Genomic DNA, 24,266 nt, shown 5'->3' with positions numbered 1-24,266 from the left:
CTCCTGGGCTCATGCCATCATCCTTCTTTGGCCTCCCTGAGTTCTTGGGTCTTCTTCTCCTGGCAAATTGTTGTTTCCCTGAGCACCATTCCCATGAGATTCTCTCACCTGCACATGCAACATACAACCAGGGGGTTGGGGATTGATCCCATGGGGCAGGGTGGCAGAGCTGAGAATGTGTATCTTTTTTTTTTTTTTGAGACAGAGTCTCACGGTGTCACCCTTGGTAGAGTGTCATGGCATCACAGCTCACACCAACCTCAAACTCTTGGGCTTAAGCGATTCTCTTGCCTCAGCCTTCCAAGTAGGTAGGACTACAGGTGCCCACCACAATGCCCAGCTACTTTTTTTTGTTGCAGTTATCATTATTCGTCAAGAGCAAGATGGCGGCCAAGTAACAGCTTCCTTGCATCTGCAGTTATCATTATTGTTTAGCTGGCCTGGGATGGGTTCAAACCCGCCAGCCTCGGTGCATGTGGCCGGCACCATAACCACTGTGCTACGGGCACCAAGTCTCTCTTTTTTTTTTTTTTTTTGAGACTCACTTTGTCGCCCTTGCTAGAGTGCTGTGGTGTCATAGCTCACAGCAACCTCAAACTCTTTGGCTTGGCTCGGCGCCTGTGGCTCAAGCGGCTAAGGCACCAGCCACATACACCTGAGCTGGCGGGTTTGAATCCAGCCCGGGCCTGCCAAACAACAATAATGGCTGCAACCAAAAAAATAGCCAGGTGTCGTGGTGGGCGCCTGTAGTCCCAGCTACTTGGGAGGCGGAGGCAGGAGAATCCCTTGAGCCCAGGAGTTGGAGTGAGCTGTGATGCTACAGCACTCTACCCAGGGCGACAGCTTGAGGCTCTGTCTCAAAAAAAAAAAAAACTTCAGCTCAAGAGATCCTCCTACCTCAGCTTCCCAAGTAGCTCAGACTACAAGCACCTGCCACTACGCCCAGCTATGTTTTAGAGACAGGGGGTCTCACTCTTGCTCAGCTGGTCTCGAACTCCTGAGCTCAGGCAATCCACCTGCTTTGGTCTCCCTGAGTGCTAGGATTATAGTTGTGAGCCACCATGCTCTGATGGGTATCATAACCAAAATAGGCCATGCAGACTGAAAATAAATACTTTATGTAAAGACATCTTTTAAGAAGGGTGGAGCTCTCATGATGGCGCTCTATGGGACTGTTGCCCCAACCCTAGGAAAATGAGAGTTGGGGCCAGGTAAAGACCTGGGGCAGACTGGAAGCAAACAGACAACGTGGAGAGGTCGGGCTGGGGTGGGGACAGAATGGACTCCAGCTCATCCGAACTGGCCCAGAGTCAAGGTACTGAATTCCTGGCTCCATCGCAGGACGACGTCCTCACTTTTGCTAGTGCTCAACACACTGTAAGTCTCGTTCTGCAGACACCTCATGCGGGACACCTACATGGGGATTCAGCACATGGTTTTGTGTCACAGACCAGGCACCACAAGTGGGGAGGTGGGGAGGTGGGGAGAAGTTAGAAGCCCCACAAGAACACAAGGGCAGCAGAGGGAAGAGGAATCTTAGATGTCACCAAGTAGCCCAGCCCCCTTCTTTCAGAAATGGGGAGGCTGAGGCTCAGATGGGGAAGAGCCTTATCCTAGGCTACTTGGTAAGTTCAGGAGGTAAGACTGAGACCTCAAGTATCCAACTCCCAGCCCAGCCAAGGGCTTTTCCTAGGGTGTTCTCAAGGACTTCACCTCTTATGTGTGGTATACCCCCACCCACCTTGGAGGGCCTTGCTGGCTACAGGCTTGGAGGAATGGAGGGGAGCATTCTGGGCTTCTGCCCCAGAGAAGCAGGTAGGGAAATGGTCTACATGCCCCACACCACCACGGTAATGGTGTATGCTGAACCCCCTGCTGCTGGCATAGTGGGGGAGTCAGGAGGGGGCCCTCAGAATATACCAACCTGTGGCAACTGATGGAGAAGCTGGTGGTAGAAGGAGGGGCTGGGATGGGGGGCTCACCTTCCGATTCCGGTTCCTCATCAGACACTGCTGGCTTTTGAAGGAACAGTAGTTCGGGTACTGGATATAGTCTGTGTCACAAATCTAAGCCAGGAGCCAGGGAGGGGAAGGAGAAGGGAGAAGGAAAAGGGTGCCTCATAAGACACCAGCCCTCCAGAGAGAATCTACAAGAGCAGAAGCAGGGCCAGGGGCGTGGCCCCTGAACACAAGGCCTGCCACACCTGTGTGCTCCCTCACCTCTGCCCTTCCCTTCCGATTCCCAGGCACAGGTTATTGGAAAGAAGTCAAGAGCCTAGGAGACTAAGAGGGTACCTTGCTGCTCAGCTTGCTGGGAAAGTGACTATGAGATGGGGACTAAGGATCCAGAACCTGGGAAGAGAGCCCAATTAGAGGCCCAATAGCAAGGGCCCTTCTGTTGTCAATAAGTGAGGGAGAGGGTAGAAGAATCTCTAATGTGAGACAGAGGTGAATAGCTTTGCTCTTTAGACTTTGCTTCCCCATCTATAAATCCAGCTGAGATGATCTCTGAGACCTTTTCCAGGACTAGAGACTTGAGGACAAGAGCTGAGCACAGGCCCCTCAGTTCAGCTCCTAGCCCCTTTTTTTCTTTTTTGGTCTCTCTGTTGTCCATGCTGGGGTGCAGTGGCCTCATCATAGCTTATAGCAGCCTCAGACTTCTAGGCTCAAGTGATCCTCTGGCCTCAGCCTCCCGAGTAGCTGGGATTACAGGTGTGCACCACCACACCCAGATAACTTTTTCATTTTTTGTAGAGATTAGGGGATTAGGGTCTCATTATGTTGCTCAGGCTGGTCTTTTTTTTTTTTTTTTTGAGGCAGAGTCTTACTTTGTCACCCTTGATAGAGTGCTATGGCATCACAGCTCACAGAAACCTCAAACACTTGGGCTCAAGCAATTCTCTTCCCTCAGTCTCTCAAGTAGCTGGGACTACAGGCACCCAGCACAATGCTTGGCTATTTTCAGAAATGAGGTCTTGCTGTAGCTCAAGCTGATCTTGAACCTGTGTGAACTCAGGCAATCCACCTGCCTTGGCCTCCCAGAGTGCTAGGATTATAGATGTGAGCCATGATACCCAGCCTACTGGGTAGCTCAGGCTGGTCTTGAATTCCTGGATTCAAGTCATTCTTTGGCCTTGGCCTTCCATAGTGCTAGAATTATAGGTGTGAGCCACTATGCCCAGCCTCTTAGCCCTTTCTTAAGCAGCCCCTACTTTTCTTTGCCTTGGTTTTTCCTGCTAAACCACATAAGGGAGAGGTCTGACTCTCAGCAACTATAGGTCATCCTAAGGGAAGATGACTTTGGGGAGAGGGTTGCACTGAGTTGATTTCACTGCGCAGGGAAAGTACTGTAAGAGCTGGGGAAGGAGACTTTCAGACCAAGGCAGACAAGTAATGGATCACAGGGTTAGGCAGCACTTCGCACATCGCCTAGTCTTTTTTTTTTTTTTTTTTTTTTCAGTTTTTGGCTGGGGCTGAGTTTGAACCCGCCACCTCCAGTATATGGGGCCAGCAACCTACTCCTTTGAGCCACAGGCCCGGCCCCATCTCCTAGTCTTTTATTGTAGAGATAAATCTAACTTTGGTCCAGAGTGGGAAGTGACCTGACCAAAGCTACTCAACAAGCATAAGACAAACTAACAAACATAGGAAGCCATGCCTGCTCATTTCTCCTTGCCAGCATAATGTCACAAAGCCCTGGACTCTGTGATAACGTGCAGTTCTCCAAAGAGAGGCTTTGAAGACCACATAGGATAGAGCACACGGCTCTTCATGTCTCTTGCCTGAGTTACTATATTCCTTAAAAGATGAATGACTCTAGTCCTTGCCTTTTCCTACACCTAAGAGCACACGTGATGGGGTTAGCGATTTTGTCTCTGTAATCTCTAATTCAGATGTACTATTGCACCAAAACTTTTTCTTTCCTTTTTTGAGACAGAGTCTCACTATACCACCCTCAGTAGAGTGCTGTAGTGTCACAGCTCACAGCAACCTTAAATTCTGGGACTTAAGCAATTCTTTTGCCTCAGCCTCCCAAGTAGCTGGGACTTCAGGCACCTGCCACAAGGCCTGGCTATTTTTTTTGCTGTTGTTGTTGCAGTTGTCATTGTTGTTTAGCAGGCCTGGGTCGGGTTCGAACCCGCCAGCTTTAGTGTATGTGGCCAGTGCCCTAACCACTGAGCTATGGGCACTGAGCCATGCACCAAAACTTTTATGTGATTTTGTACATAATGAACCTCCCACCACCTGTATGTAAGCAGTGGGCTGAAATACTGTGCCAGACATGTGGTACAGTATTTAGGACTTCTCTCAGGATTTAGCTCTAAAATTTCTGAATAAAACTAACTTTAATTCTTTAAAAGCTGTATTTTGGGTTTTTTTAGTCAACACAAGTATCTGGTAGAGCCAGGACCAGAACCTCTACCTCCTGCCTCCCATCTCCTGCCTTCCAGTGCTGTGCTTTCTCACCACTCCATCCTTGTTCCTGTTCCCTTGCCACATATGATCCCATTCTGTGTGTGTGTGTGTGTAGGGAGGGTGAGGGGATGGTCTGTTAGAGAGAGGAAAAAGATTCAGTGAAGATTGCTTCTCAGCAGCCAGGGCTCCAGCCCCCTTCCATATCCAAGGCCCAGCTAAAGTAAGTAACTGGAAGGAACAAGGGGTGGGGTGGGGCTGAGCTTCAGGGAAAGGCTCTGACCTTGGTGGGGAAATCCCCATCCTGGAAGCTCAGGAATTCAGTCTGGAGCCAACCAGAGACTCGATCATCTTCACAGCCCTTTGTGGCAAGCCGGGCACACCAGAAGTCCATGCGGAGCCCACCATACAAATCCAGCCCGTAAAAGCGGCCCAATTCTAAGGACCCTATCTGTGTCGTGGAAGACAGGGAAGAGGTAGCACTTCACACATTGCCTAGTCTTCTATTGTAGAGATAAATCTAACTTTGGTCCAGAGTGGGAAGTGACCTGACCAAAGCCCTGTGTGGGCCTTCCTTTTACCCACCCCCCACCCTGCCAGCTGCCACCCATTGCTGCCTCCCCCACTGTAGGCTGTCCATTTCAGTACCTGGGTGCCAACGGACAGGCTCTGGGAGGTGAGCAAGGGGCTGACAAAGGGTGTCTTGTGGGAGTTGTCACATGGCTGCCGCTGCAGGTTGGCCTCTGAGTGGCACTGCTCCAGCTTCAGGGAGCAGAAGCCACAGAGGGCACAGGTCGATATATGTCGCCGCCCAAGGTTGTCACAGACCTGGGGCAGGAGTGTGGGTGAGAGGTTGAGGTTGAGACTCAAGTGGCCTGCCCTCTCCCACACCTCAGCCTCTAGAGTCTCGGGCCTGGCTGTGGACCTTCCAAAAGCTTCTCTTATTTTTCTGTCTGCCCTCCTCCCCAAGGGTTCCTCAAGGACCTTGCCTCAGGTCTCTATTTCTTCACCCTCTTTCTGGATGATTTATCTATCCTAGGCAATTGCAGGATAGATATCTGCAGGTGACACCCAAATCTTTATTGCCAGCTCTGATCTCTTTCCTGAACTCCAAATCCTCATTGCCAAGTGCCTGACAAATACCACTGGGTGACCCACAATTACCCCTAACTTAACCTCCCTCAAAAGAACTCATAACCCTCCCCCTTCTCAGTCTCTACCCATGAGAATGCTAATATTTACAAGGAGGTCACATAGCGCTGCCACCATGGCTACCAATGCTCTCATCTCATTTAGTTTTCATAAGCACCCTCTAATAGTATAGATACAATAATATCCCCATTTACTGATGAGGAAACCAAGGCCAGTGACATTGAGTAAGTTACTCAAAGCCACCTGCTAATGGATGGTGAAGCTGGGACATAAATCCAAGTCCTTCTGACTCTAAAATGGATGCTCTACCCACGCACCTAGGTTAGAAACCACCAAACTCTTGGGAGATATTCTTCAGAACAGTCTCCATTCCCCCACTGGACTCTGCTCTGACTGAGCTCCCTTAGCACATGCCAGAGACGCGTGCAAAGCAGCATCTTCAGTCAATGTCCCCTTCTGTCATAGTACATGAAATCTCTTTTTTTTTTTAGAGTTGGAGTCTTACTCTGTTGTCTGGGCTGGAGTGCAGTGGCGTGATCACAACTCACTGCAACCTTGAACTTCTGGGTTTAGGTGATCCTCCTGCCTCAGTCTCTTGAGTAGCTGGGACTACAGGCATATACCACCATACCTGGCTAATTTTTTGTAGAGATAGGGTGTTGCCATGTTGCCCAGGCTGCTCTTGAACCTCCAATCTCAAGTGATCCTCCTGCCTCTCCCAAAGTGCCTGCTTGGTCCTCCCAGCAGCATATAAGGGAGGCCTTATCAATCATATTGCTGACCAAAAAATGTTATTGACTTCTCTTTGCCACTAACTTAAATACAAATGCTTGAGACTGCCATACAAAATTTTCATGTTATGACCCTATCTCTTTGACCCTGATGCCTGCTGCTCTGCTCCAGATAAAATGGACTCCTTATTGTCCCCTTATCCAAGCCATAAAATCCAATGAGCCCTCTCCATGACCCATGACCTTTATACAAACTTCTCTCCAGCACCTACCAGACTCCTTCCATAACACTACTGTATTGGGGTTAACCCTCTCATGGGCTCTCAGCCCCTAACAGGCAGAAACAGTATGCTCATTGTTAGTCCCTCATGAAATTTCTACTTCCCTCTGCCTCAGAGCCTTTGCACATACTATTCCCTCTACCAAAAGCCTTCCACCTGGCTCCTTCTTTTGCCTCGCTAGCTTCTCTGTTCTTCAGGTCTCAGTTTAAACATTAGTTTCTCTATAAAGCATTTTCTGATCCACCTGAACATGGAAAGCTGTACCTCACCCCCATCTGCCCTCTTTGCACTTTGTGTTTACCCTGTTACAGTACTGATCCCAGTATAATGTCCCCCCTTTTTTCTTCTCTCTCCCCCAATACATTCCAAGAGGAGAGAGAATTGCACCTACTATATGCACTGCCAACATTTCAAATACCTAGTAAAGAGCTGGTGCCCTCCAAAATCAATAGTTGTTGAACAAGTGGGGATATGAGCTCTCAGAAAATGTTTGCTAAATTGTATTATTTGAAAAGCTAAAGTATATTTCCCTGAGAATAAACTTGATGGGTGTTGAGGATACAATGAGAAAGAAAATCTCTTTACAGCTTCCCTGGAATAGAAGCCTATGAAGCCTATGGAAAAAAGGAGAACTGCATGTAAGCAATGGCTAGGCAATGGAGACAGTGAACTGGATCCAGAGGTGACTCAAAGAGAAGAAATATGAATTCCAGACCGGACTAGATTCCAGACTAGGCCTTCCTCTTTAAAGTAGGCTGAAGATACCTCCCAAAGAAGAAAGTCTCATGGAAAGATATTCTTTACAACTATGCCTCATGATTTCCCTGCCCACCCCCAATCCAGCACAGTGCCAGGCCCAGAGGCTGCCCAGTGGAACATATCCATTAAATAGTATGGCAGGCATACCGACTTCCCAAAACCAAGGATTTCCTCCTCTATGTACTTCCAGGCTTTGGCAGTGGGGGTAATGACGCAGGTGTTCTCCACAATTGAATAGCAGAGCACCAACATGGCTTCCATGTAAGGCAGCTGCAGGAGGCTGCAAAAAGACAGCACTGATGGGGGGGATGGGCCAGTTGGGTGGGTGGAAAGCTGGATCCTCTCTCTTCCCCTCCCCTTGGCATCTGGTCTTGGTCACACACAGACAGCCTGCTCAGCATGGGGCTTTAGAGGTCTTTGGATCAAGTGCCTCCTTTTACAAATGAGGAACTACGGTCCAAAAGGAGAAATAACCTTGTCAGGTTGCAATGCTATCTGGGCAAGAGACAAGACCAGAACCTAAGCCCTGGTAGGGAATGAGCCTGTGGGGCAGCACTTTGGCCAATGATGGGCACAGAGTGGCTGAGGTAGGCAGTTGCTGGCTGTGCCAGAAGCCCCAGCAGGTCTGTGCAGGGCTACAGGCTGGGGCTTAGAGAGTGGGATTCTCATTCCCAAAGGCAGCAGCAGAGAGGGCAGGGCCAATGAGGGAGTCAGAACTTCTTTTTGTTTTTTTTTCTTTCTTTCTTTTTTTTTTTTTTGTAGAGACAGAGTCTCACTGTACCACCCTCCGGTAGAGTGCCGTGGCGTCACACGGCTCACAGCAACCTCTAACTCTTGGGCTTACGCGATTCTCTTGCCTCAGCCTCCCGAGCAGCTGGGACTACAGGCGCCTGCCACAAGGCCCGGCTATTTTTTGTTGCAGTTTGGCCGGGGCTGGGTTTGAACCCGCCACCCTCGGCATATGGGGCCGGTGCCCTACTCACTGAGCCACAGGCGCCGCCCGGGAGTCAGAACTTCTTATACCTGGCAGGATTTTGGTTTCTCCAGTAGGAGTCCTCATCATACATTTCGTTCATTTCATCCATTTCCTGGGCTGACCGAATGAGCTCCTGGATGTTCTCCATCATCATAGGAGTAGACTCCACTTCCCGTACTCGGGGAGTGAAAGAGGAAGGGTTAGAAGATAAAGAGTCAGAGTGGAACTGGGGCTCTGCATCTGCCCGCAGCCCAGACATCCCCTCCAGGCCCTCCTCTGTCCCCTGTCCTTCTTCCTGCTTCGCCTCCTCCTCTTGCTCCTCCTCTTGCTCTTCTTGTTCTTGGGCCTCCTCCTGCTTGTGTTCTTGTGTCTGGTCCTGTTTGTGATCTATTCCTTGCTCCTGCTTGTGGTCCGAGGTTTGCTCCTGGCCTCCAAGGGACAAAGAGGATTGAAGGAGCTCCTCCACGTTGTTGTTAAGCCGCTCAGGCCAGGGAGGGAAGGCTTGTCTTTCTGTGGCTGCAGCAGGATTTGGGTGGGACCGAGAAAAAAAAGGGAAAGAAATGGTCAGGCTTCTGGCCTGTGTCTGTCTGTTCATAGAAGGACACACACAAACTCAAAGTCAAAGGAAAGCATACTGAATCACACTTGTGTACACAGTTAAGGAGCAAAGAACACAGAAAATATAAATATTAATATAAAAGGACATTCCCATGGCAATTGTGGTGTTGGTAACATGAGTCACCTTCCCACCTCCCTGACCAGTGCTCTTCTTATCTAACTACCACCTCGAATACCACCTTTTGTCCCTTTCTCTTGGTATTTCTCTTAGGAAATACCAAATATTCTGAGTAGCTAGCAACTAATCCTTCTAAAGGGAAGATGTTAGCTTATAAAAGTCCCAGAGGATTCCAATGCAGGAATGTCTTTTGAGCTAGGAAAGATGGATTCAGGGCAGAATTATAAATAATGGTAGAAGAAATTCTGGTCTAGGAGAGCCCTAATGTGTATTCATAAAAAAGACTCAGCATAGCCGGGCGTTGTGGCAGGCACCCGTAGTCCCAGCTGCTTGGGAGGCTGAGGCAAGAGAATCGTGTAAGCCCAAGAACTAGAGGTTGCTGTGAGTCCTGTGATGTCATGACACTCTACTGAGGGCCGTAAAGTGAGACTCTGTCTCTACAAAAAAAAAAAGACTCAGCAGCTAGGCATGATTACTCACACTTGGAATCCTAGCACTCTGGGAGGTTGATTGGGAGTGGGGTGAGGGAAATTCCTTGAGGCCAGGAGTTTGAGACCAGTCTGGGCAACACTGCAAGACTCTGAAATTCCATCTCTACAGAAAATTTAAAATATTAGATGGGTGTGATAGCAGAGCTGTGGTCCCAGCTACTCCGGAGACTGAGGCAAAGGATTGCTTGATCCCAGGAGATCGAGGCTGCAGTGAGCTATGATGATGCCACTATACTCTAGCCAGGGCAACAGATAGCAAGACTCTGTCACAAAAAAAAAAAAAAAAAAAAGACGGGCAGTGCCTGTGGTTCAAAGGAGTAGGGCACTGGTTCCATATGCTAGAACCAGCATGGGGGGTTCAAACCCAGCCCTGGCCAAAAACTGCAAAAAAAAAAAAAAAAAATGCTTGGCACTTGTAGCTCAAGCAGCTAGGGTGCCAGCCACATACACTAGAGCTGGCAGGTTCGAATCCAGCCTGGGCCAAAAAATAGCCGGGCATTGTCGTGGGTGCCTGTAGTCCCAGCTACTTGGGAGGCTGAGGCAAGAGAATTGCTTTGGCCCAGGAGTTTGAGATTGCTGTGAGCTGTGATGCCATGGCACTCTACCCAGGGCGACAGCTTCAGACTGTCTCAAAAAAAAAAAAGAAAAAAGAAAGCTCTCCCTGCTGTAAATAGCTGTCTGTTAGCACTCCCTTCCCACCCACATGCTTCCCATTTCCCTACCATGGATGCCTTATATCCTGGGCTCTGGGAATCGTGGAAGGAGTAGCTGGTGGTCTCCCAGGCACTGTGAGGGTCTCACCTGTGAAGTGGGGTGACATGGGGGAGGTCATCGTGGTGGGCGAGACTTCGGCTAGAGCTTCCACCTCCTTGAGAGTGTTAGGTGAGAGAATAGAGACTGGCTGGGAGCACCGGACCCTCTGCAGGGAGAGAAGGAAAATGGGAACGCCTTTCCTAAAGGGCAGACTTCTGCTCCAGCTGATTCCTCAGCCCCTTTTCCAGCATGTCTCATTTCTCACAGTTCCTGGGCAGGGATAAAGGGACATGGTCCTTGCTGGAACCCTCTAGATATGAGAAAGGGTCCCTCTCTGGAAGATAAAATTCTGTCTGGACCATATACTTCCCATCAGTTTTTTGTGTTTGACTAGGATGAAATCACTGACCTGTTAGAAGAAAATGGAAGGGCTTGTCTCTTAGACCCTTCCCTACTTTTCTTGAAGTAATAAGATTGTAATCTAAATGCCCAAGGTGAGTCTGTATTCATATATAATTTGGGTAAATGACTGGCAAATAGCAGGGAAAGAGGATCTAAGGATGGTCCTCCTGGGGCCCCTCCTCAACTCCCCAATGCCACTGCCTCTGTCGTAGCCTGGAACACCAGATCCAACCTTTGGTCTGGGCCTCACCTTGGCATAGTAGACGTGGTTGGAACAACGATACTGAGTAAACTGGCAGAAGGACTCAAACCAGGAGGCATAAGGAAGGTCAGAGCAGACAGCACCTGAGAAAGGGCGGAATGGAGAAGATGAACACACAAGGAGAACTGAGAGCAGGGGATGGACTCCTTGCTGTCTGGAGTGGAGAACATGGCCTTAGCGTGAGGTGCCTACCATACCCTTCCCAGTCTCACATGAGCACAGGGCTTTTGCCCTGAGATTTGGGTGAACGCTTTGGGTGCCTCGGTTTCCCCACTGGTCTGGCCCTCACCATCAGGCACTAAGCCGTGGTTTTCATATTGATCCAGCTGGACGAGTGTGGGGTTCCGGCAGCCGTGGGTTGCACGGAGACGGCAGGTAGTCTCTGCCTTCCAGGTTGGGGTCAGCAGTGCGAAGAAGCGTTCGTATTCGGTAGGAGAGAGAGGGCTGCCTGGAGTGGTGGCCAAAGTCGAATCCTGGCCTGGGGCAGGTGTGAGAGGCACAAGCAGCACTGCAGAGCGGGCGAACAGACGGATGGATGGACTGAACCCTCAGACCCACTCCGGGCCCAGGACAGACCCAGACTAGCACATTAGGAACTGGGGGTCCTGGGCGAGTAGTCCCTGCTGACCAGGGTGAGGGAATTCTGGGGGTAAAGGCAAAGGTCTGACCCCAGGATAGCGATCAGGGAGGATCTCAGAAGCTAGGAAGCAGACCCAAGGCGACTACCAAGAAAAAGCGGTTCAGAAACGGTAAAAGGACTCTGGGGAGGTGGAGGACAGAGCCGGATAGGAAGAGTCTGAGCAGGTGGGAATCTCTCACCCATCAGGAGTGAGAGAAAGAAGCCCGCGGCTAGCTTCCTCATGGCCCTAGAAGATCCGCCCCGCCTTTCGACGACCAAAGCGGCCTCTAACCGGCCAAGCCAGAGAGCCGTGGGAGCGCGGGCTAGCTGGCTGGGAGCAGGCAAAAGGTCCGGCCAGACGTCACAAACAGCCGGAGCGCCCGCCAGGCCCAAGGGGCGGGGCTCGGAAACTGACGCGGGATCTGCAGCCAACCGGAGCCGCCGCGGGCATTAAGCTCCCCAGGCTTATTGAGCAAACTCAAAATAAGGATGGCAAGACCTACCATTCATTTAGTTTCTACAGTGGAGTAGGCCCTGTGTAGTTCTTTACGTGTATTACCTTATTTGCTATAGTAATCTCATAAGGTGGATGTAGTTATCCCTGGTTTACAGATGAGAAAACCAAGACTTAGGGAAGCAACTCGCCCAACAGGTAATAAGACCTCGATATGAACACAGGCAGAGTTCTGCGGCTGACAGAGGTGGAATGTACAAGACAAAGTTAAGGCTTATCTGATTAAGAACTAGAGAGGATACTTCATGCATGAAACGGGCCAAAGAGGAAAACCAGCAGGATTCAGAAGAGGAAGGCCCCAGGTGTAGGATGGCTCCGTGATCTAATGACAAGGTTTCCAAGGGGGAGGTGAGGAAGACAATCCATTCAAGTATGGAAGGAAAAGTTTTGTTTTGTATCTGTTTCATGTTTAAAATAAGAAATCAAACTAATATTTAGTATAATAATACACATATGTAACACAAATACATCATTTATTGGAAATTAAGTGGAAGATGTTTTATGGAGAAGTAAAATTTACAAAGTTTTGGTATCCCTTGTGGGAGGCATGTTCTCCAGTCACTTTTGTCTTTCCCAAGTTGAGAAGTTGTGGGTTCTGGTGCACAGGTACCACTTCTGGTTTCATGTCTTGTTCTTCTGGCATGCCACCCTCCCACCTCTCATCCAATCCAGAGGATGCAAAAAGAATGCTTAGCACATGTCCTAAAATAGTGTCTCTACAAGAAACACAGCAAGTCAACATGTATAGCTTTTATTTACCTACCCAAATTCCTTTTACATGTGAGTTATCTGCATTCCAACTTGCCCCCTCTCCCATTCACAAGGTCAGGATGAATGCCCTTGGCACAGAGGAAAGGGTGCTCCTTCAACTAGGGCCAAAGCCCAGATGATCTGGGAGAGCCCCCACGATGAAAAAAGCAGGAAGAGAATGGAGAAGCAAGTTTATCACACCTATCCCCCCACAGGAGGAGGGGGAATGAAGAACCCCCCATACACAGGAGGAAGGGGAATGAAGAATGGAGAAGCAGGTTTATCACACCTAACCCCCATGCTATTGCCCCAGTCTCTAAATACAAAGCAAGGGGAATGAAGAGGACCCTCCCTCTGAAATACAGCACCAACCTCAGCATGGAGGCAAAAGGACAGTGGGCAAGACCACTTCCTTTTGAAGGGGGAGGGCTGAAGGAGAGCACATACCGTTAAGTGGCCGCAGCACCCCTCCCTACCAGGGTTTGGATGCAGCCTCAGCACCGGGAGTAGGGAGAGGGGAGGAGAAGAGATGACAGTACCGCGCCATCCACTTCTCCCTGAACCCCTGGCCCCAGCACAGGCATTCCTCTGCCTACTAGCCCAAGTCAAGGGATGTGAAGGAAACTGTGTTGGAATCCAAGGCCCATATCTATTTCTTTTTCCGTTCTTGGGAGCAGCGTGGGCAAAACCTGAAAAGGAACGTGAAAGAGAGGGAGAGAAAGTGAGTGAAAGGGAAAATGCCCTCTACCACTCTGCTTAGGGATCCTCCAACTCCTGTCACAACTCTCTCACTTACCACTTCCCCCGAGGCTTGGTTGTCAGCCCCACACAGGCGAAGTGGAACCACTCGATGGAACACTGGAAGAGGAAGAAGATGGAAGAAGCAGAAGTCAGGGGCCAGGGTGAGGCAGAAGAAAGAAAGGAAACACCACCCCACCCCAGATTTCTCAGGACTATCCCCTTACTCTATCCCTTTGGAAGTCCCAAGGCCAATCAGCTCTGACCACCTTCCTTTTATTATGAATTCCCACTATTTAAGTGTGTGGTTTTCCCTTCTGTACCCACTCCCTTCATTCCCCTCAGAACCCTCCATCCTAAGACAAAATGGTTCTCACGTCAGGGTTGTCACAGCCAATCATCTCTCCATATGAGACCTGGTGACAAAGGCAATAGGTGGGTTCATTGGGATCCACAGGCATATCCAACACATCAGAGGGATGGACACTGCCAAAGGTCACTGAGGGCATCCCATACTCAGGACTTCTGCATGCCAAAAGGAAGAGAAAATGTCATTTGCAGGAACAGAAGCTACAACCTGAGGCTTTCAGAGGTGGTAGGAGATCCTGGTGGGGCAAATAATTTCTGGCTTCTCCTCTCTATCCAGCAGATACCAAAATAATAAGGAAAAGAGTAAGTTATTGGCACAGAAGACACAAAGTGGCAAGGGGCAGTGCAGGGTGCAAGTAGGGCAGTGGAAGAGAACAATATGTCAGGAAAACCTGATATACTCACGTGCGCACAAGTTTTAACTTCTTCTGGGCAGCCTTGGGGGCTTCTTCATCTGAGTTTTTCCCTTTGGAACGAGCACGAGCAGCTTTCTTCTCCTTTTGGGTCCGGCCTTCTAGGAAAGAAGGGGAAAGCCAGAGGCAGGAGACAGAAAGATGGGTTAAGTCCTCTCTCTTTCCCCTCTTTCCAATCTGGTGCTGCCTGTCCCTTACGCTTCTTCTCCCTTTGAATCCTTGCCCCACCTCTCACAGCCCCACCCCCCTCCTCACTCTTTTTGCCTTTGCTAGAAGAGCTGTCATAGTCACTTGACTCAATCTGTTTCTCCTTCAGATCAGCCTCGAAGCGGGCTAGGTCTGTGTCCAGTCGCCGAATGTGTTTGTCCACCTGGGTGGAAAGGAAGGAAAAGGGAGAGCTATAAGGCTGGTTCCGATAAAATAGGTTGAGGCAGATTCTATGGATCTCCCAGGCCCAAGATAGATCCCAACACAGCTGAAGGAGGGGTCTAAGACCCTGAGGATTAGATGGGAGAAAGGTGGGGAGCTGTGAACAGGGCCATACCATCTCATAGGTCTGCATGGCAAGCTGCACCTTGTCGTCACCAAATTCCTTGCACTTGCCATAGGCTTCCTGGATCTGTTTGAGAAGGGCCAATTTTTCCTCAGAGCTCAGGCTGCGGGCGCTACTCATATACTCAGTGGCCAACTTGTCAATTTCAGCCTTTAGGTCTACAACAGAGACAGAGGCCTGGTCATAATGGCCCCTGAGTGGCTAGGTGAAACACACTTCTTCCTCTTGTTCCTTGGACCTTTTCCACTGATCATGATAACCTTCCAAATAAAATGTATTGAATGTTCATTGGAATTGTGCCATACTCAAGTAATGCAACATATTGACAATATTTGTTTTAAAGGTGCCTTCAAGGTGTTGGAAACACTATCATAGTTGGAACTTAAATTACTGAATTACAACAAGGGATCCTTTGCACACCACATTAACGTGAAGTATATTTTTCTTGATGTCCGAAGATGCTTCTTTGCAGGGCTTGCTGCTTCTTGATCCATGAATTTTGTCTGAAAAGCTGCCTCATGTCTCGCCTCTAAACATCCCACAGCATTTGTGATTGCTGCAAACCAGGCTGAGTCTGCTGCTGCTGCTGCTGGCTTCCAGGTGTATACATCATCTGTTTCATACAATTTTAAATTAGGTCCTACTTCATCCATGTAATAGTTCTTCTGCTTATCTTACTGCCCACTCTATTTTGCTCATCATTTGCAACTGGCTTATTATTTTCCATCACTTTTTTTCTGTCCATCTTTCAGGGGTCCTCAAACTGCAGCCTGCGGGCCACATGAGGCGGGGTGATTGCATTTGTTCCCGTTTTGTTTTTTTACTTCAAAATAAGCTATGTGCAGTGTGCATAGGAATTTGTTCAGTTTTTTTTTTTTTTAACTATAGTCCGGCCCTCCAACGGTCTGAGGGACAGTGAACTGGCCCACTGTTTAAAAAGTTTGAGGATCCCTGTATATTGCTCCGAACATTTTAATAATGGAAGATTCATGATGTCCCAGGACACTGAGACTGTAGACGTCTACTGCCTAATATTTGGTGGGGCTCATAACAAATGTCAACAGAAAGAGACAAAAGTGACCATAACATAGTGTAGCAACAGAAAACTGGGGGATATGCAAACACACTATGTTTATGCTCCACTTCAGTCCACGTCTGTCCTTGGAAGAAACTGAAAAAGCATAGAGTTCCATAATCTCCCACTGGCCTTTCTGTGTATGAATTCATTAGCTAGGACTACATAACAATTAGAGCAAGCTGGTTCTCACCATTTGGCAGGCAGTTTGTAGGGAGTCATGCTCTGGATTTTAGATGATGTTCATCTTTTCGTGAGTAAACTTACCCAGACTAATTTAAGACACAGCTTCATGCATCCCAACACCAGCCTGTTACATCTTTGACCATGACTACACTGGATGGAAGGTAAGACCTACATTTCCTTCAGTGGGTATAGGGATAGCTCCAACAAGCATCCATCTTTGATCCTGAAGAGACCAACCTGACCAGGTAATACAGCCTCTCTCAGGCTCCAAATGAATGCCCTAATGCAGCCAATCTGTTCATTCATTGTTCAAGGCTGAAGATGGTACCGAATGTTTCTGTAAGCTTGAAGAATACAGTGCAGAGATCCTAATGTTAATTGCTGTTTTTCTTTTGTTTTCTTTTTAAGAACTTATACAGCAAAGCTCCCATCTATCCACATAAGTTGCAGTCTAAAGCCACACTGCGAATTTTGTGGGTATTAACAATAGCAGGGTAGTGAAGTAGAAACATTCTAGTCATCCTATAAATATATCAATCATGGACAGCAGAAATGACTCAGAGTAGACCTTGGTTTCTTGAATTCTTCTTGAGGAAGGTATAAAGAACACAGCATCTTTGAATTCTTGAGGCATTATTTCAATACTCCATTTGTTATGGAAAAGTTAGTATAGAAAGAGGATCATTATTCTCTTTTAAGAATTGCAAGAGAGGTCTGGGCATGGTGGCTTACACCTGTAATCCTAGCACTCTGGGAGGCCAACGCGGGTGGATGGCTTGAGCTCAGGAGTTCGAGACCAGACTCAGTTCTCCAGAACACCCCAGATGATATGGTAACACCATGCAGAAAAATAATTATACAAACTCATTACACACAAGAACTCCTTACTCTGTACATACCCTCTGTTCTTTGGTCTAAGTCTCTCATGAGCTGAAAGTTTCTCTGTAATTCGAAGGGGAGGTTTTCAATACCTATGGAAGAGAAAGAAACTGATAGTCACTGGACTATGCACTGGCCTTACAGCTTCTTCTAAAGTGCAGTTCAGTTTTCCCTCCTTCAAACCTCTGATTTATCTGTGATTCATCCATTGTTCCTCTCTCACAAGAGGCTGGGCTCTCCTTCCTCTCCACAACAAACTTTTCCATCCCTGCACAGCTATTCCACCCTTTTTCGTCTTCAGCGATCTTACTTTACAAATCAGACTTTTTCTTTCTGGTATTTTCAATCTCTACTTTCAAGCTCCTTGACCTCAAATAATACTCTCCTGGTATCCTCTTAGTCAACACACACACCCTTCCAAACTACTCTCCACATAGTAAGTAGCAAGAATGTGCTTTTAAAAAATGTAAACCTGGGTGGTGTCTGTGGCTCAAGGAGTAGGGCACTGGCCCCATAAACCAGATGTGTCAGGTTCAAACCCAGCCCCAGCAAAAAAATAAATAAGTAAATAAAATAAAATAAAGGAAATTAGGGTGGCACCTGTGGCTCAAGGAGTAGGGCGCTGGTCCCATATGCCGGAGGTGGCGGGTTCAAACCCAGCCCCGGCCAAAAACCACAAAAAAAATAAAATAAAATAAAGGAAATTAAATAAAAAAGAAATTAAAAAAAAAAAGTAAACCGAATCAAGTCACTTCCCTGCTTATAACTTTCCAGTAACTTCCTACTGCTCTTAGGATGTTCCACACTTTCTGGCCCTAGCTTACCTCATACCAGCCTAACTCACGTTAGACTCCCTTTGAGCTCCCTCTGTTCTGACCATATTGGCCTTCTCTGAGAGCCTCACACTTCTCTGAGAGCTCTCAGTGGTTTTCCTGCCATTTGGCTTTCCCTATGCTGTTGTCACTGCCTGGAATGCACTTTTTGATCTTCCTCATTTCACCCTCACCATACCTCTTGGCCTACTAAATTTCTGTTCATTCTTCAAAGTTCAGCTCAAATTTGATTTTCTTCGACTCTGAGAACTGCCCTAGATATATGTCAAGGTAGTCTATCTTTTTTAGCACATATCTAACTGTAAATAAATAATTGTGCAATCAGTTATTTGGTATTTGTCTCTCCAGCTCTCTAAGTAAGCTGCAACATGTTTATCTTACTATTTACCTAGTTCTTAGAATTATTACCTATAGACAGAAATATAAATAAATACTTAAATGCATGAATAGTCTCATCCCAAGACTCCATCTTGAACTTTTTTTTTTTTTTCCCCATCTTGAACTTTTAAAATGCCTCAACTGCTTTAACCTACAACCTCAGGTCTGCCACCAACAGCATGCTGAGATTACTTTAAGTTACCAATGATTTACCAAATCAAATGATCTGTTATTAGTCCCATCCTAAAAAAACTCTGCAGCGGTTGGCACCACCTTGTCTTCTTTGAGTTACTTTTTTCCTCTTAGGATTCTAAATTTCATCATATACTTTCTGGTAACTACAACATTGACATTTTCTTAGTCTGTTCCTTAAATTTTTTTTTTTTTAAGAGTTGAAGTCTTGCTATATTGCCCAGGCCAGTCTCAAACTCCTGACCTCAAGAGATCTTGCTACCTTAGCCTTCTGAATAGTTGGGACTACAGGTGTGAACCACTGCACCTGGCGCCTGTGGCTCAAGGAGTAGGGCGCTGGCCTGTCTGCCTGTCCCTTAATTTTTTTTTTTGAGACAGTTTCACTTTGTCACCCTCGGAGTGCCATGGAGTCATAGCTCATAGCAACCTCAAACTCTTGGGCTCAAGTGATTCTCTTGCCTCAGCCTATAGCTCTGACTATAAGCACCTCCCACAACACCCAGCTAATTTTTCTATTTTTAGTAGAGATGAGGTCTCAATATTGCTCAGGTTGGTCTCACTCCTGAGCTCAGGCAATCCACCCGCCTTGGCCTCCCAGAGTGCTAGGGTTACATCATTTACTCTTTTTTTTTTTTTTTTTTTAAAGACTTGAATGGTTTCTTTCTTTCTTTCTTTTTAATCAGCTTTATTTTTTATTTTTTTTGAGACAAAGCCTCAAGCTATCGCCCTGGGTAGAGTGCCGTGACATCACAGCTCACAGCAACCTCGAACTCCTGGGCTCAAGCGATTCTCTTGCCTCAGCCTCCCAAGTAGCTGGGACCACAGATGCCCGCCACAACGCCCAGCTATTTTTTTGGTTGCAGCCGTCATTGTTGTTTGACAGGCCAGGCACATCATTTACTCTTATTGGTACAATTACCACTCCTACGATTAAGTCTAAACTGAATTAAGTATGTCACTATTACCCCTAATTTCCTATCTTGATGGTATATTGTCTACCCAACATTACAAGAAGGAAGAAGCCACCTTAAAAGTTTTCCTTATTCCTTCTCTCTCAACTACTTGGTCATTGCAGTCAATCCTATCATATTTAACTCCTAAATACCCCTAAAAGCTACTGAGGCAAGTGTTACCTAAGATCAGGTTCTCCTCTCTAACCTAGACTGTTATCACTAATTGATCTCCCTGCTATCAATGTTATCATGCTCTAATTTATCATACATCATTTATTTTCCTTTATAAAAACCACATCTAGCCAGGTGTGGTAGCTCATGCCTGGGAAGCCAAGGTGGGAGGACTGTTTCAGGTCAGGAATTCCAGACTGACCTGCGCAAAATAGGGAGACCCTATGTCTGCCAAAATTAAAATAAAATGAAATAAATAAATTAGCAGGGTGTGTAGCACATGGCTATAGTCTTAGCTGCTTGGAGGATGAGGCAAGAGAATTGCTTGAGACAAGCAGTTCAAGGCTGAGTTATGATGATACAACTACATTCTACCCTGTCTTTGAAACAAAAAACAACAACCCCCCCCCCCAATCATATTCTATTTTAAAATGCAAACTTCCAGCATTGGGATTGCTTGAACTCAGGAGTTCAAAACCCGCCTGATCAAAAGCAAGACCCTGTCTCTACTAAAACCAGGAAATATTAGTTGGGCATTTTGCTACGTGCCTGTAGTCCCCCAGCTACTCCGAAGGCTGAGGCAGAAGGACTGCTTGAGCCCAGGAGTTTGAGGTTGCTGTGAGCTAGGCTGATACCACTGCACTGTGGACTGGACAACAGAATGAGACTCTGTCCAAAAAAAAAAGCAAACTTCCTAGCTTGGCTTAAAAGACCCTATCCAATCTAGCCCCAGACTTCTTCTTCTTCTTCAGTCCTACTTCCCAGTCTCTCACCTTAGAGCTCAAACACCACGACCTTACTTTTCCTTGACCTTGCCATAAACATATCACAGTACATCTGCTGATGCTTTCCCCAACCTGGAATTCCCTTTCTCTCCCCTTACTGGCAATAAATAAATAAAAATCTTCAAGACACTGTCCAAAAAAAAAAAAAAAGACACTATCCAAATATCACCTCCTTTTTAAAGCTTTACTTGCATCTCCAAGTAATTAGCTCCACTTTTTCCAGTGTTCCCAACTACCCCTTTAACGTACATCCATTATTTCACTTGTCACACTTTTTATGGAGAAATCTGTTTCCCGTTAGATTGTGAGCATCTTGAGGACAGGGGCTGTGTCTTACTCATATTTTAGAAGCAACAGTGCCTGCCCTTATGTTTGAGCAAGACCTCAATAAATATTTGTTGAATAAATGACTCCTGACTTTAATAAAAATAGAAGAGCCCAGGGCAATAGGCTCTGGGACGGGGAGGGTTACACAAACGGCATAAACCTAAAACCAAATTTTCATATGACGGGAATTGGATCTTTACTGCACGAAGATAAGTGTTCCAACTTATCATGTGACATTGGTCGCTCCCCCCACCCTCATTGAGAAGCCATTTCAGAGGAAGAATTGGGTGGAGGGGATTCAAACAGCAGCGGGTGATACCGATTATGAACGGCTTTGTCGAGGTGGGGATCTATCCAGAGGCTGGAGACCCTTAAGAATGTGGGGTGGAAGACCTTCCCGGCTATACATACTAGTCCTTCAAGACACATTTCTCAACCCCACCACGCAGCCCCTCCCTCGTCTACATCCAACAGAGAGGCCTTGCTTCTGCTGCCCCGCCCCCTCTTTTTTCACCCCCTTCGATATTTTATCCCCCAGAGCCCCTTTACAATTGTGACCTTCTCATCACTGGGACTTCAGGGCCATAAATCCTCTCGGCCCGGATTCCCCCACCACTCTACAGCCCCTGACCCTCCTCCAGCCTGCTCTTACTGTCCAGATAATGTTCCAAATACATCCCCGCAGCCATCTTGAAGCAAAACAAAGCAACTTCCGATCCGCCCCGGAAGTGAATAATATGTGATAGGCGCTGAAGTTAATTTTTTGGTTAAAGCTTTTCCGCCCTTAAAAAGGGAACTTCCGCCCTTAGTAAATTACCCGCCAGGACACATCCGCCCGACCCTGAAACTTTTCATTTTGCTAGGTAGCCGCGACCTCCCGTAGCGAGGCGGCTGTAGCCCGCTTCCGCCCCTACAGAGACCCCAGAACGCTACTGAGGCAAGTATTACGTCACTGGGGTCGCCATTTTGCATTCTCTAGCAAAACTTTTTCCCTCCAAATCAGGAATGTGTGGTGGTGGTGGTGGTGGTGGTGTGGGGCACAAATGTTTTCTTCAGGATTATATCCTTAAATATCCCTTTTCAATAATTAGGGAATCCAACCTTTTTCCTCTTTTGCAGAATATGAAGCTGATGACTAGAGCAGGTCCCAACTGAAGCAGGACTTTAAGGCAGTTTCTTTGTTGTTGTTGCAATTTTGGGCCGAGGGCAGGTTTGAACCCACCACCTCCGGCGTATGGGGCTGGTGCCCTACTCGTGGAGCCACAGGCGCCACCCGGCAGTTAGTTTCTTAAGGAAGTTGAGGGAGGGGAAGTATCGGACCATCAGGTTTAAATCCTGTGCATTTCTGTTCACCCGCATAAACACCATTTCTCCAACATTTTTGTTGTAAGAAATTATAAACTTCCTACTTATAAATAGGAAGAATTACAGTGAAGCTATAATTCCTCACAGCTTTTGTCAGGGCTTGTCCTTTACACAAAAATACACTTTCACGTGTAAAATAGCATTATCTCGGGCCTTGCCCTCTTGCCACTAGGGGAAATCTTGTCTTTTTGTTCCTTTTTTAGTTTACAGGTGATGCTAATATTATGATTCTGAAGGAATAGTGGCACGGAGCTTTATCGTTAACTGGGTCAGTTAGATGATGCCAATCACTAGTCATTAGTGAACTCTATGCTCTTCATCAGAATGGAAAACAAGGGCATGAGAAGCTGCCACCACGGTAGGGAAATGGAACTTAAAGCCCATAACCTAATGGTGATGTAAGTAACATAAGTATCTTGTTTTTTGTCACCCCTAATTCACACATCCTTCATAATTATCAATGGCACGTGGCAAGTTTTTTTTTTTTTGTAGAGACAGAGTTTCACTTTATCACCCGCTGTAGAGTGCCATGGCGTCACACAGCTCACAGCAACATCCAACTCCTGGGCTTAGGCGATTCTCCCGCCTCAGCCTCCCGAGTAGCTGGGACTACAGGCGCCCGCCACAACAGCCGGCTATTTTTTTTTTTGGTTGTTGCAGTTTGGCCAGGGCCGGGTTTGAACCCGCCACCCTCGGTATATGGGGCCGGTGCCCTGCTCACTGAGCCAGAGGCGCCGCCCAGCACATGGCAAGTTTTTAATATGAAGACTTATTTTTTCAGCTACATAATTTAGACCGAATATGTGAAGAAGTGCAAGGTGAAACCCCAGGTTTACAAGTGTGCAGGTGGCAAGACAACAGCAAGATCTGAAAGACTCCAACTAAAAATTGTACTTAACTTCGGGCGGCGCCTGTGGCTCAAGGAGTAGGGCGCTGGTCCCATATGCCGGAGGTGGTGGGTTCAAACCTAGCCCCGGCCAAAAACCAAAAAAAAAAAAAAATTGTACATAATTTGGGTTGGAAGTGGCGCCTCATACTTCCTAGCACTTGGGAGGCCGAGGTGGGTGGATAGTCTGAGCTCACAGGTTCGAGACCAGCCTGAGCCAGAGCGAGAGCCTGTCTTTAAAACAGCTGGGTGTTGTGGTGGGCACCTGTAGTCCCTGCTACTTGGGAAACTGAGGCAAGAGAATCGCTTGAGCCCTAGAGTTGGAGGTTGCTGTGAGCTATGACTCCACAGCACGGCACTCACCAAGGGTGACAAAGTGAGACTCTGTCTCAAAAAAAAAAAAAAAAAAAACTGTACATAATTTATAATTGGGTAACTTAATCTGTTTCCTCATAGGGTTATTGCAATGAGTGTGCACCTATACTTAGAAAGAATGGATTCTGGGTCTAATACTGGTAATGAAATGCTGTCAGGGCCTTGTTAGCAGTTGGTTAGCGTGGGAGAAAAACAGTAAATATTCAGGAAGCCAACAAACATTGGCATAGTCATATATGATAATTCCTTACTGTCATACTACATATTGAGACACAATCTCAGATGCCTACACAAGATATCCAGCATCCAGGCCTAAATTAAGTGGGCATTATTTATCCACACCTAACATAGTACACATTACCTACAAGGAGCACTCTTGGGCAGCAGTTTCTGAGAACAACCAGTTTTCAGATATTGGAGTTTGTTCACGTTTCCAGTGCTTAAAGCAAGGTTTTTAATTCTCAAAAAGGTATCCTGGAAGTTATTTAGTCCAATTCCTTCATTTAACAGTGGAAGAAACACCGCAGACAACACTGGTTGATGGTAGAGCTGGAGCTGAAGTCCACATTTCCTGATCACATTCTGTTCCTCTATTATAGGTGTCCTGCATCGCCAATCAATTCTGCATTCCTTAAGTGATCACGGTTTCCACCACTGGAAACCTGATTTTTGATGCCACAGGGTAATGAACATATGCCTGTATGTATACACATTGCCAATAAGTTAGGCATAGGGCCTTTCCACAGATGCTCAGGAAGGAGTGTAGTTCTTTTTAAGAGGCCATGCTTCCTTTTCCATCTATCAGAAGCTTAGTTTTTCACATCACCGAAACCTTGTTCCCACATATTTAGGCAATGAAAGTCTCATGACAATTTATTTGTAGAAATCCTCATAAACTAGGATTTCACTTAAAAAGGATAAATTGCACCCCTCCTATGGCTAGGGAATAA

General features: G+C 47.1%; 2 protein-coding genes across 6 annotated transcripts; both read right to left on the bottom strand.

Moving 5' to 3' along the window:
• Window positions 1-1,097: 1,097 nt before the first annotated feature.
• On the bottom strand, window positions 1,098-11,898 carry ACRBP (acrosin binding protein). 2 transcript variants are annotated; one of them, XM_053556788.1, is made up of 10 exons: window positions 11,775-11,898; window positions 11,245-11,463; window positions 10,944-11,038; window positions 10,340-10,457; window positions 8,359-8,827; window positions 7,483-7,615; window positions 5,061-5,240; window positions 4,696-4,863; window positions 1,983-2,066; window positions 1,098-1,413 (listed from the first exon to the last, which is right to left on the bottom strand). In XM_053556788.1, the coding sequence occupies exons 1-10, from the start codon at window positions 11,815-11,817 to the stop codon at window positions 1,291-1,293; spliced, it is 1,632 nt and encodes a 543-aa protein (XP_053412763.1). In that variant the 5' UTR covers window positions 11,818-11,898; the 3' UTR covers window positions 1,098-1,290. The 2 variants fall into 2 exon arrangements, with proteins under 2 accessions (XP_053412763.1, XP_053412764.1); XM_053556789.1 differs by lacking the exon at window positions 4,696-4,863.
• Window positions 11,899-12,544: 646 nt separating this feature from the next.
• On the bottom strand, window positions 12,545-21,414 carry ING4 (inhibitor of growth family member 4). Of its 4 annotated transcripts, none has more exons than XR_008373205.1 (8): window positions 21,343-21,401; window positions 17,072-17,143; window positions 14,903-15,069; window positions 14,614-14,728; window positions 14,351-14,459; window positions 13,954-13,992; window positions 13,635-13,696; window positions 12,545-13,527 (listed from the first exon to the last, which is right to left on the bottom strand). XR_008373205.1 is itself a non-coding variant. In XM_053554917.1 (8 exons), the coding sequence occupies exons 1-8, from the start codon at window positions 21,377-21,379 to the stop codon at window positions 13,488-13,490; spliced, it is 747 nt and encodes a 248-aa protein (XP_053410892.1). In that variant the 5' UTR covers window positions 21,380-21,414; the 3' UTR covers window positions 12,545-13,487. The 4 variants fall into 4 exon arrangements, 3 of the variants coding, with proteins under 3 accessions (XP_053410892.1, XP_053410889.1, XP_053410893.1); XM_053554917.1 differs by having other exon boundaries at window positions 13,954-14,101; window positions 14,351-14,456; window positions 21,343-21,414; XM_053554914.1 differs by having other exon boundaries at window positions 13,954-14,101; window positions 21,343-21,412.
• Between the last annotated feature and the right edge of the window lie 2,852 nt (window positions 21,415-24,266).

This window comes from Nycticebus coucang, chromosome 12 (genome assembly GCF_027406575.1).
Source record: "Nycticebus coucang isolate mNycCou1 chromosome 12, mNycCou1.pri, whole genome shotgun sequence".
NCBI classification, from domain to species: Eukaryota; Metazoa; Chordata; class Mammalia; order Primates; family Lorisidae; genus Nycticebus; species Nycticebus coucang.
Note: the sequence above shows the minus strand (reverse complement) of the source record. Positions and strands in the feature narration are given on the sequence as shown.

Bases quoted from the DNA above. Each gene is read 5' to 3' on its own strand.
- ACRBP (XM_053556788.1), bottom strand. From the start codon at position 11,817: ATGAGGAAGCTAGCCGCGGGCTTCTTTCTCTCACTCCTGATGG. The intron at 11,464-11,774 runs GTGAGAGATTCC...CCCGCTCTGCAG, and splicing joins CTTTCTCTCACTCCTGATGG to TGCTGCTTGTGCCTCTCACA. The intron at 10,458-10,943 runs GTGAGGCCCAGA...CTCTCCCTGCAG, and splicing joins ACCACGTCTACTATGCCAAG to AGGGTCCGGTGCTCCCAGCC.
- ING4 (XM_053554914.1), bottom strand. From the start codon at position 21,379: ATGGCTGCGGGGATGTATTTGGAACATTATCTGGACA. The intron at 14,460-14,613 runs GTGAGGAGGGGG...CTTCTTTCCTAG, and splicing joins TTCTAGCAAAGGCAAAAAGA to AAGGCCGGACCCAAAAGGAG. The intron at 13,528-13,634 runs GTAAGTGAGAGA...GTTCCTTTTCAG, and splicing joins ACCAAGCCTCGGGGGAAGTG to GTTTTGCCCACGCTGCTCCC.